The 13,205-nt window shown below is 29.0% G+C and overlaps 1 protein-coding gene across 1 annotated transcript; it reads right to left on the bottom strand.

Moving 5' to 3' along the window:
* Positions 1–493: 493 nt before the first annotated feature.
* On the bottom strand, positions 494–12,647 carry LOC107442802 (small ubiquitin-related modifier). The gene is made up of 5 exons (XM_043046241.3): positions 12,238–12,647; positions 7,503–7,562; positions 3,532–3,609; positions 2,408–2,479; positions 494–920 (listed from the first exon to the last, which is right to left on the bottom strand). The coding sequence occupies exons 1-5, from the start codon at positions 12,247–12,249 to the stop codon at positions 858–860; spliced, it is 285 nt and encodes a 94-aa protein (XP_042902175.1). The 5' UTR covers positions 12,250–12,647; the 3' UTR covers positions 494–857.
* Between the last annotated feature and the right edge of the window lie 558 nt (positions 12,648–13,205).

Here is a 13,205-nt window from a genome sequence, read left to right as displayed (position 1 = left end):
GTGAAGTATATCCTTTCACAAGTTTTATGAAAAAAACATCATTTTTTTTCTTGTTATTTAGCTTTTAAAAACAAAATATAATATAAATGTCTAATTTCTCTTATTTAATATTAGTTTTTACATATAATAAATACAAAAACATAAAAGTGTTCTGAAACTTAATATTTTTAAAAAAATCCTACGAACGTGTTCGGATACCTTAAGACGTTCAAATTTTTTATGCACTAATGCAAGATGGACAAATACTTAGAAAAATGACGAAGCAGCAAAAATAGTCAATGCTTTAAAAAATAAAAGAAACTATTTTTTTTCCAAGCCTATGTGTTTTTTTAGTTTAAAAATCTCACTTAACTTTCAACCTCACCCTGTTTTTGAGAAAGGGTAAAAAATTCTCACCCATTTTTTTTTAATAATGAAAACACTGCATGGGTGAGATACAATCATGTCAGATATTTTAAAAAGGATATATATGCCACAAGAAAAGAAACAGCCATTAGAATGAAGACTTTATTTTCAGCTTTAAAATGAAATTTTAATTAAGCACAGATCATTTATATAGTTTACAAAGATAACTGGAACTTCACTGACACTACAACTTTTATAGCTTGTCTCGTTAGGAATTAATGAAAACACTAAATTTCTTTCTTTTTTTTTTTTAAATATAAGTTTAAAACAGTAAAGAATAGCAAAGATGGAAAAAGTTATTCTTTTCTTTGCGTATGACATAACCAAAGCAAAAAACAAAGTGAATATGAAATTGATGACCAATGCTCTAAAAACAATAAGTGACAGTTCATTCATGATTACACAAGATGATTACATACAAAAGAATGCAGCTTTTAATTTCAGTCTGCAACTTACATCTTCCCGCCAGTTTGTTCCTGATATACTTCAATTACATCGTCATTTTCCATTTCCAACTGAAAAAACAAGCAGAAGCAATTAAACTCAAAATTACAACCTAATGTATTACGTAGGGGACAATTTAAACACAAATCATATTAATGGGGGGTTCCCACTGAAATCTGAAAATCCCCCCCCCTGTCCTGTACATTTTTACAATCAAAAGGAAACACACATCGTTGGTTTTTAAACATTTAAATGAAATAGAGAAAATTAGTGTCAAAGCAACAATCGTAAAAATTTGTCTACAAACATTGCTGTTAGCGATTGTAAGAAAAATATGTGATTGGTTAACTTGGTTGAGAAAAAAATTGAACGTTCTCATTAGGAAGGAGTGCGAAAGCTTTTAGAATAAAAATGAAATCTATTGTTATTAAATTATGATTAAATTTTTTGAGACCTTCAGGGACAGTAGCCAAAATTTTCGGAATAGTAAGGAAAATAGGAGGACTAAAAAAATACGAGGAAAAAATAGGAGTGTCGAAAAACAAATAAAAAAATTCACCTTCATGTCACTTTTCATGAATATTAATTTAAATCATAAAAAATATCTACTTTTTAACATAGCTGATATAAATTTTAAAAACAGCAATTAAAAATAAAATTGCTAAAAAGATCAAAAATTCTCTTAGTAAGACATATTTCACTTTCTACTCTTACCACCGAGGCTTCAACAATATATTTGCATAAAATTGAGCTAAGAAAAGTTATCAAAAACGTGTTTTTGCAAATTTTACATTTCATAAATAAAACACTCATAATAAAAATTTCATAATATTTTAAAATACATTAATTTCATATATATACATTCAAACTTGGAGTAAAATATTGAACATGAAGGTAGTGATGGCAAGACTGAGATCTAGATCAGTTTAGCCTCTTTTCTAAAAATAAAAAAAATCATATTTCAAATAGGCTTAAAAAGAAACCCTAATAATCCATTACTACATTAAAATAATATTTGATCTATTTGTAGCCAAATAAAAAAGTGGGGCATCTAACACATTGATTAAATAATTCTTCAGTTACAAATCTGAATTTTTTTCTTAGTTTTTTTAAGCCAACAACCTTTTAAATGTTTGCCAGTTTGGAATAATTTTTAAATTATCAATTTCATAATCTTTTGTTTGCTTCAGTAGTCTTAGCTGAAGTTAATATGGGATTCTTTTCCTCCCAATCTTGATTTCTCGAAGTTTATCCGAAATTGTTTTTCTCACCAATTTGAATAAAAGAGATCTTAGGAAGAAAAACAGAGGGCGTTGGTATGGGCAGAACAAGTGTTTTGTTAATGAAAATATGCATACGTATGAAATCTATACTTTTGATAAGAAAATTTTGTCAGACTGGAAATAGACTAGCAGAACTCCACAAACCTACAGTATTGGGATTCGCGGAATAGTCACACGCCTAACATTTCAAGCACACAAAACTGCATCTAAGTTAAGAACATGGTAAAATTATAAACAAGACATAAAACGGATGAACTAGAAAATAGTATAAATACCTGCTTTGGTGTTTCATCATCATTAATTCTTCGCCCATCAAATAAAAAGCGGAGAGAGGTAACTGGCACACCCTATCATGAGATAAAACATCAAAATAAATTTGACACATATCACTCAAATTCTAATTCTCAGTTAAGCAATAAACACATACCGTCAAATACTGGTTTAGCAAAAATTTCAATGTAATGAATATTTTCTGAATCCCCATAGAAACAATGAATTAAAAATACCAATATTACGAAATCCGATTCAACGACAGTGAAAATAAGCAACAATTCCTATTTTCTCTCACAATTAAAATTTTTTTACATATTCAAAATAATAAGTTTCAGATATGAAAGGGACATGTCAAAAGAGATGAATCACTCAGAAGGGACCACCTTGAAAAGACTCAACTCCAACCCATCTATGCTTAAAGAAGTAAAAATACATGTGGCTAAATAAAAGAGTGATTTTCCAGTTCAGTTGCTTGAAAATGTGCACAATTTGGAAAAGTTTGGAGCATGCATTTGGAGCACAAGTGATAATAAATCCATTGTTCTTTTTAATTTGATTTTGGAAGATTCTAAAAAATTGATTTGATATTTTTTACATGCAGAGTACAAACAGATAAAAACTATAATTAAATGCTATATTTATTATTCTTTTATGTGAAAAATTCCACGTAAGAAAATAATTTTGGTTAATGTCAAAATTCATAATATCGGTATAACGAACTTTCGTTGTAGAAACTTCAGGAATTCGCTTAAAACAGTGTTAAATAAATAGGTTTATAAAAACGTATGTTTTTTCTAAAAAGGAAAGCTAGATAGAAACAGAAACAAAAATAGTTCTCAATTTTTAAACCAAAAAAATGTAAACATTAGAAATCAATATTTTTTATGCACTTTTTCACACTGCCATATTTCTGGAAGGAAAAAAAAAAAAAAAAAAAAAAAAAAAAAAAGAGACCATAAAAGAATAATGTTCACAGGGTTAAAAGAAATTTTGATCCTGAACTTTCCCCCGTAAAACTTTAAACTTTTTTTTTTAAATATAACAAAATTTAATTTAATCAGAATGTAAACTAGTATTATAAATAAAATTGAACCTGTATGAAAATTTTTCCAAAAACAAAAAGTACCTGTCTATCACTGTATGATTTTTTCAGCTTGCCCATCTGTGTTGTCATTTTCACTCTAAAGTGAATTTCATTAGAATCCTGAAATACAATGAAGCAAAAACTCTTAATACTAAATATTATTAAAACATATTCAGCTAATTCATTCACCAGAAGAAAACATATCCATTAAAAAAAAAAAAAATTCGTAGCAAAGTTTCATACAAGCATTTTAAAAGAGGCATTGTAACACTTATTCTTTTAAAGATGCAGAAAATGCAACATTATGATCAAACTTAATAGTATTATTTACTAAACACTTATTTTTCCTAATGCTAACATTTCAATGAATACACTATAAGAGATTTTATATACTATAAGAAAATTTCATTATATAAATGCATTTAGTTTCATGCGAATCTACAAATAAAGGGGACTTGGTTAAGAAATAAATGTAAGACATAGAACAAAGTTTTAAAAGAGGATAAGGCATACTTTGCGTTACTGTAGATTAAATACAAATATAAGTGAAATACTGTTTAATAGAAACAGGGGTCTAAGTTTTCTGAGAGATAGGTACCTATTTTGTGAAAATTTGGAAATCATTCGTGAAAAATTATATTAAAAGATCAACACAAAAATACGGTAAAAAATGGATTTATAGTTTCCTAAGGGGTACAAAAATAAAATTTTAAGAAAAAGTAATTTGTGAAACTACCGTTTTTCCTTAAGGTGAACTTGTGAAGGTATTGTTAAACGGCAGTAAATTTGGCCTCGACAGACACCCGAGAAAGTAAATTTCCGTTCCGTTTTTCCCTGTAGAAAACACTGTTTACACATACAGGGTTGCCATAGAAAAAAAAATTAACAAAATAGTTGCCAAAAACTATGAAAATAGTTGTCTAAATAAGAACAAAAATATGACTAAAATTTTATTAAATGTCTTAATTGCCATATCCATACACCATGATCCATTTAGTCAAGTTAGTGGCAAAAATGATAATTTTTATATAAACATACTTTCTGAAAATTTTTCCCTTTTAACAATAATTGAATTAATAAATACATACATAGATTTAGGAAATTGACTACTTTGATTTTTTTTTTTTTTTTTAAAAAAAAAATAATGCGGAATCTCATAGAAATAACAATTGAAAAAGACTTATAATCTTACGAACGAAATAGACTAACAGTCAAGTCTGTGCAAATTAAAGGAATTAAAAGGCGGGGATTCTAATTTGCAATTCAAAATTTTTTAAAAAAAATCCAGTGTTTTGAGAAGCTCCCGCAGGTTCTCAACCAAATTTATGTTGAAAATCATCGCTAGGAGTACAGAACAATCGCCATATAGTTTCCTTTTCCTGAAAATAGTTGCAACAGCCTCATGCCGAAAATAGTTGCATGTCCTGCATACACTATCATCAAAAATAGTTGTCAGATATTTGGCATTGATGTTGGAAATATGATCGACAATCTCATTAAATCAGCCGAATCTATGCTAATTGTCAAGTCACATTATGTCGTCGTGAGTTCATTGAGAGCAGTAAAAAACAAAGCTTGAGAAGACAATGTTTTCCTCACAGGAAAAGCCTGTTACAACTCCAGTCAATGAAGACTAAACTCTGTTTAAAAGGCCAAGATTTAATCAGTCTTCTTTCTCTTTCCCTTGGTTAAATATACTACGCAAGATATTTATGGAAGAGGAGTTCGAGCACAGAGCTCTGTTATGTGTAGGTTATGATTATGTTATATATTTTTTCTGTCATCTAATCATTTGTACTATATTCACGTGCCACAGTCGCTAAATATGTATAAGTCTCTCAGGGAGCTCTGCCACTATGTGAATTCATTAATATTTTTATTTATTTACTGTGGTCGGGCAAAGGAGGTCCATACTATCGTCAATCAATTGAGCCTCTTATTGGTCAAACACAAAAGGTTGCACACAGATAAACATTTCATATTCATTACAAATGAAATTTTGAAAAGGACAGTTGATGTTAACTTTCACCCTGTCTAAATAACATTTGGAATGCGACTTTCATTTAATCCATCATCCATCCTTTCATGTCATTCCATACATACAGCCGATCTTTGATATCTTCATCAATTGTAGCAATCATCCAGAGTTTTGACTTTATTTTTAAAAAAGGACGGGAGACAAAAATGCAGTACACCCTTAACAGGGGTCTGTTTAGAAGAAATTTGGGTCCGTTAACAGACTCTTCATAAAATATCTTTTCATAAAAACTGACCCTTCACAAAATATTTTAACTTAAAAACGAACCCTTCAAAAATTTGTTTTCTTCATTATTGTTTTGTTAATCAAGCAGGGCAGAAAACAAGAAAGATGGATGTAAAAGAATTAAGTTGTCTTCCGCAGACGATTCTTCCATTATTCTGCGTTCAGCAGTATAGGCTAAATACCAAATATTCGTATGTTGCATCTCTAATTTAGAAGCAGCAATTACTGCTTGTTTTTGAAAATTTAATTTTTTTTAAATTATAATTTTATAGTGTTGAGCATAATCTTGTATCTATTTACAATTTAAAAACTCCTTAAAAAAGTTTTTTGCAATAACTGGACCCTATTTGCACAAATTTATAAGAGCGGACCCTGGTTGAAAGAATGAGTAATTTTTTCACTACTTCACAAAAACCGAACCTTTCACAAAAAGTCTGGACAGACCCCTACTTAAACATAAGGGCCTTTTACATCCAAGCTTATGTGTGAATTTTCGTCGACAATGTTTTTTTTCCATGAAGACATAAACGAATTATAACGACAGTGTTCGCCTTAAGTACTTTATGAAGGTCGAGCCACTTTGATCTCAATAAACATACTCATTTGAGAAATAAGCCACCATCCCTTAATAAAACTTCCTACTCATAGTTCATTTTGAAAAAATTAAGCCACTGTTTAAATAATAATTGCATGCTATTAAAAATTGCAATTACTATTTTGTGATTGTAATGACTATTACAAAAATTTACTTTGTTAGGGCTATTCTCAAGTGGTTAAAATTTTCAGTTTTCATTCAGAGTTCATTCTAGGCATTTATGGGACAGGCATTTTATGGACCTTTTTCTTATATTTCAAAATCCAATATTTTTAATACGATGCTGTTACGACAGTCATGTTCATTATAATCTCACGCTACCGGATGGCATTAGGTCACCTGGAAAGATCGTGTCGATTCTATAGTACTAGATAATGCATTGACACAAACTGCTTTCCCGATATCTTTGTAAGATTTAACACGTTTAAATTTAGAATTTGGGTTATTTTTTTACCAATCCATTATTATAGACGTCGTTTCCCACAATTCCTACCTTTTTTTAATCCTCATAATTTATATACAATGTTATTACTGCAAAAGAGTTTTTTTTTTAATTTAAGGAATTATTTTTTGACTTTCTCAATTTAGATCGATTCTACAGCAAATCCACATAGTTTATGGTTTGTTTTTCAGCAGCTGTCTGTAGTTTTTCGACTATTTTCTCGATTCCTATGTAATTTATATGACGTCAGGATAACAAATTTTACATCTTAATCACTTTTTCATGCGCTTGATTCACTACGATTCCATTGTAAGTCCACATTAATTTCCGACGTCTTTTTCGGCAATTATTACAAGTACTCATTTTTAAAATCAAGAAAGTTTTAATAAGTTATAACTACGAGGCACAATATTCTCAAAATTATAGAATTATTCTCATTTGAAAACTAATTCATAGAATGCATGAATTTAACTGAGGAATTACTTAAAATTTTATCCTAAAAAAGTAATATTTCAATGGGTTTTTCTCAAAGTATGTAACCAGTTTTTGAGAAATGCTCTAAAGGAATATTATAAACATATTTTCAAAAAAGTGGCAATGCTACTATTGCCCACTAACAAATTTTGTAATTGTTTCAGTTCAAAGTCTTATAATAAACACTATCTTGAAATACCATACAAAACTTTCAAAACTATTACTGAATGCATACAAACCTGTCCCACAACTTTAAGCTTAATATATTCAGAGCCACCATCACCTTCAGGTTTTTGAACCTAAATATTTTTGAAAAAGAATCCAATAAGAATAAACATGTTAACACTCAAATAAATTATATAAGCTATTATTTTATTACATTTCTACACTGTGACAAAATATTTAAAGCTAATGTACGCTGCAGAAAAAAATGTTTTGAACGCTATTTTACTTGTACGAACTTTCTTGCAAAACAATAACAATTGATGGCTAAAGAATTGTCTTTATGCCTTATAATTTTTTTTATATATATTTTCTTTCGAGTATCGAAATATACCGCTTCTTTTTCATCGATTCAATGTGTACAAAAAAATTAAGCTTTTTTTAGATTTGTTTTGATACTTTTTATTACATTTTTCACACTTATATTGTTTTGTTATTGTTTCATTTGATAAATTTAATGTGTTTAGAATGCTTAATTTGGAAATTGATTTAAAGTCATGATGGCGGTGAAGGATCTGCGCATTTTTGTGAGCGTCTACAGATTAGAGGTGATTGTGAGCCCAAGTCAAAATTCCGGAAAATTTCTTGAGTTAAAAAAAACAAAAACAGTTTAAATTGAAAAAAATTTAAACAAGGTTTTTTCCTATATTTCTTAGTTTACTTAAAATATATTTAAAATTTTACACATACCTATACCATTTACACATAGCTATGATGACCCGGAGAAGTAATTAAAATTTACAAATATGTCTTTCTTGCTTGAGTTCATGATTATAACAACTATTTACTGATAAAAATATGAATATTAATCATGAATATAAGCTTATAATGTATCTCTCTGGCTCTCCCTTACAAACAAATAAAATAAACTGTGTTTTTAAGTTCCACCTTTGAAAATTTGATTTCCGGAAACTTCTGTGATAATTGATATTTTGAAACGTCTGGACCTTAGATCTCCGGAAACTTCCAAATCACTGTTAGCGAAAATTCCGGAAATCCGGATTTTTTCCGGAGCACAATCACACCTGACAGATCAACAGGTAACCCCAATGTGCAGGTCGACAGAATAATCATGAAGTATCATTCTATATAATATTTTACATTAACATTTTCTTAATATAAAGATTTTATAACAATTTATAAGCAAAATTAAGGTACTCTTAATGCTCAGAAAAAAACTTACACAAGCACCTTAAACTCATGTAAAAAAACAAAATTCACAGAGTTAGCAATCGAGGTGGTATCTAATAAATGAGTGACTGATACAGGTTAAAGGTAAACTGAAAAATCAGGAGCATAGGTATGCAAATGAAGAATAGAACACCAATTTTGCTGAACTTTTGTTTCGGAAAAACTTGGAACTAAAAAATAGAAAATCATACATTCTGCGATGCCAGTCATTTTGCTGTAGGGGTTATAAATGACAGGAAGTATTCCACTAAATAAAATTTCAAAGACAAAAGTTTAATTACAATTTACCCAAATTTTGAACACGAATGATGACGTTTTGACACTTTATTTCTGACTGTTTCATTGTTAATCCATTTCGTTTTACGATCAGCTTTTAATTTTGTTTTTAGCCTTTTACATAGATTTTTAAACATGTTATTTTAATTCTTAAATTTCAAATAAGACAAATCACTTTTAAGTAGACTCAATTTATAATAATGCTACATCTCCCTAGCTTTTACAGGAGTCATAATTCAATAAAATTCCAAAACATTTTCAAAAACTTTATATAATCACAATGAAAAAACTAGTTTCTGATAAACATAGAGAAAATCTTAATTTTTTTTTTTTTATAATTTAGAACGACAACCGATACGGACAAGAAAAAAATCTCTTCTCAAGATAAAAAATTAAGCACTATTTACAAAACCCAAATGAAAAAAAAAAGCACCTTTAAGGGTTTTGAAACAACAAATAAAAAATAAACACCTTTTAAAAACGCTATGCACGTGTATCATGCCACATCCATATTTCATGCTTATATAAAGCACTACATGTGTGTGTGCTATTCATGAAAATGTGAATCTACTGTTAAAACCACAGTTGTTTACCTAATAATTACTAAATATAGTACCTTGTGACAATTGCTCAATTAACTACATAAAGAATATGTGTGAAAAACTCCTTTTAAAATGTGTTAAAAGGATTCTTGATCATCAGTTACAACAGCCTGTAAAGTGGTATCAATGAAACAAAAATAACAGTAGCAAGGAATGTGCTCAATTTTTCAGTCAAGGCACACTGTCTCATGTAATTGATGAGCTTGAAGGTCAATTAGAAAAATTTATATTACACTGCCTTGAAAAATAAACACAATCTGACTATTTTAAGCAGTTTAGACAGAATCCCATTAAATGAGTTTTACATGTAAATTTCAGCCACCTCACTCAAAATGAGGTACAGTCAGACAATTGGACTCACACGTAGTCTTTATATACTGCTGTTGCTTGGTTTCGTCAACTAGATTCAGGGTTGGGGTTTTGGACGTCCTAAACTGGTTTTGGACAGGACACGTGGGTTTTACTGTCTTAAACAGGGTTTTACTGTACTAAACTGGGTAATACTGTCCTAAACTGTCTTAAAGTGTCCAAAACCTTGAACTTTGGTAAAAGGTAAAAATTCTATAGGTGTAACCATTGTACACATAATAATTACATATATCAATAAATATTTGACATTTTTTATACAATTTACTATAACTTATTAAAAGAAAATAATATAATATAATAGGAAAAGGTTTAAAATTTTTGAAACTCCACAATTCAGTGAACAACAAAAGTGAATACCTAATCCTTTAAATATAAATATGCTTTTAATACTGATAAATAATATTTTTGCATAAGGATAAATATGGCAATATTAAAAAATAATAATTTTTCTTAAAAAAAAATACTAAATTTGTTCAAAAATTAAGCTTTTATTTTTCACAATATTTTTTTTAAAAAATTTTATAATTTCTGCATCACAGGATGATAAAAAAGACATCTATTTAAAAAAAAATTGTTTTTAAATATAAATATATTAGTTTAAATTGAAAATACAAAATAACTGAAAAATGTATTAACAGTTTTGAAGGGCATAAACATGAATGAAATAAAAGTATTCTTGAATAGTACTATAGATAAATAAACCTGTTTATGATGAACCAAGCACTTAGTCCCTAATATTTTAACTTGTATGGCAAGGCCAAACTTCAGTTATGTACTATTAAATGAGAGGACCAATTGAACTTGATTACTGATTAATCTTCCTTTGTTTAAATTGAAGTGTCAAACAATATTAATAAAACATTATACTTTTAATACAAATATTCTCTAGTATATTTAATTATCAATATGTTATTAGTACTATGTTTATTTTACCTCTTAAATATTGTTCAGATAAAATTATGACATAATTTGAGTAAAAGGGTTTTGGACAGGACGGTTTAAACCGTGGATTAATTCATTCTGTCCTAAACCTTGCCAACCCTGACTAGATTGAATGGAAGAAAAAGAAATAGTAGGTTATGCCACAGCCAGTGACTATATGTAGCACAACAAATATGCAATCCTCACTTTCAATGAATTCTTATTTGATGAACATAAAAAAAAAAAAGCCTACATTATAAGAAACTGACTTTAGTGATGGGCAATCATCCCAATTCAAACAGAAATATACACTTTGCAATATTACTTTTTCATTCAATAATATAAATTAGCATTTTTTTGCCACAATTCGCAGAAAAGGTGCAGTTGATGGAGTCGGAGGTACCGCAAAGAGGGTTTCATGCACAGGAAAGATGGCATTCGACATTGATATTTCCCTTTAACAATTTGTCAAACATCTCTATTATTCGGATACAATTAAAATGTGTTTGCAATTTAAAAAGTCTGATAACAGTTTATATTGAAATGTGATAATTTAAAAAAAAATGTTTAGAATGGATCTAAATCACAGAATTTAGCATATATACAAGTGCTTGTCAAAAATGTGGGACTTAATTCCCCCCCTCTGTTCCAAGTACTTCCGATCAACTTGCAATTTAATTATGAGGCTCTTTTATTATTTTATACCAATTAAAAATTCCTCTCTAAAGTAGCATATTCTTACAAATTTTAGTAATCAGATATATTTAATAAATATTTTAAAATAAAATAAGCGTGTGATTTCCCCTCTGCTCCACTTGGAATTCAACTATTATGAAACCTTAGTTTAGCAAATAGTACTTTTTTTTTTCTTTTGCACTAGCATACTTGGCAACTGAGTTTAAAAAATTAAATCACAACTTGAATACCATATGAAAAAAAATTTGTAGATTGATATTAATACAATTTTAAAAAGAACAAGAAATAAAGAAACTGCAACAGCTTTGCTAGCAATTTTAAGTCGTACATTCGCCATAATAACGATAAAAAAGAAGTAACTTAACATATGAATGAGTAAGAACTCATTGTTCTAAATTACTTAAGAGCTTTTATGAAGAAGAATTGTATACGGAACATATAAATTCTGTTAATCTAAATAAAAGGAAATTGAGTGAGAATAGTTAAAATAACTCTAATATTAGTGAATTACGCAATAGAACAAAAGACTTATAGGGCGAAATAGACGGGGGATTTACAAATTTCGAACTAATTGACAAAGATAAGAATAGCTAGACAAAACATCACATATTAATCAATAAAAATAATGTTGGACATAAATTTTTTCATTATTCATAAGCGAAATGCTTTTGAAAGTAGGCTTAGCAAGACATATTACCTGATCAGCCATTTCAAGATATTTTGTAAATTTAGAGAAAAGAAAAACGCTAGAAGTACAGATTCTGTTGCGGTCGTCCGACTAGATTTGTTTTATTAAAAGAAACAATATTGAAACAGTATAATGTTATTGCCCAATAGCGGGTAACAAACCAAAATGCAGGGAAAGCTGAATCCTATAAGCGCAAAGACACTGCAACTAGACTCCTGCTGCTGCCAATCATAAAATTATAAGTTTATTTCCCGGGCCGGCTCTTTCTTACAGTTAACAGTTACGAATGATAATTATAGTGATGCCGAAAAAACCACTTTAACTTCTACTTTAAAAATATCTCCCCCCTTTTTTTTCTTCTAAAAAAGAAAAGTTCGTTGAAAATCCGGTTGAGCTCTTTTTTTTTCTTTGAAAGGGGGAAAAAAATGCAGTAAAAATCCAAGATCGCAACGCTCGAATACGCCATCTGGGGAAAAGACCGGTTCCATGCCTTTCCCTTTTCTCACTCCTCCTCTTTTCAGTTGTATTTTCCCCTTCTTAATATTTTTCGTATTTAATTGTCACAAATATTTTTTAAAATTTTCACAACGCTTTCTTTTAGAACTATGTTCAATGTAGTTTTTAGTTCCGTATAGTTTCCTGACTTGAATGTTTTTGATCTATTTGAAAATCAAGAGAGAAACTGACGTACTTCCTTCTCCTATGACTCTCCTCATGCTAGTGAGGAAAGCAAGCGAAGTGTTGCCATAGGTAGAGAGTTCTGTTTTGCGCCACCTATAGCCCATTTTGATGGCCAATATTAGGGATGAATATAATTAAATGTAAGGAAAAGAAAGAAATAAGCCTCTAATTATACAAATACAATAATAAAACTTTTTACAGCTTTTCAAACTATTATCTTTTATAAAATTTTTATAAAATTATTGTATAATTTTTTTGCTTTCCATTTTTTTGCTATAACTTCTTCAATCATTTCA

The sequence above is a fragment of the Parasteatoda tepidariorum genome, chromosome 2 (assembly GCF_982258835.1).
Source record: "Parasteatoda tepidariorum strain Cologne lab strain chromosome 2, Ptep-v5.0, whole genome shotgun sequence".
Lineage (NCBI taxonomy): Eukaryota > Metazoa > Arthropoda > Arachnida > Araneae > Theridiidae > Parasteatoda > Parasteatoda tepidariorum.
This window is presented reverse-complemented; position numbering and strand designations above follow the sequence as displayed.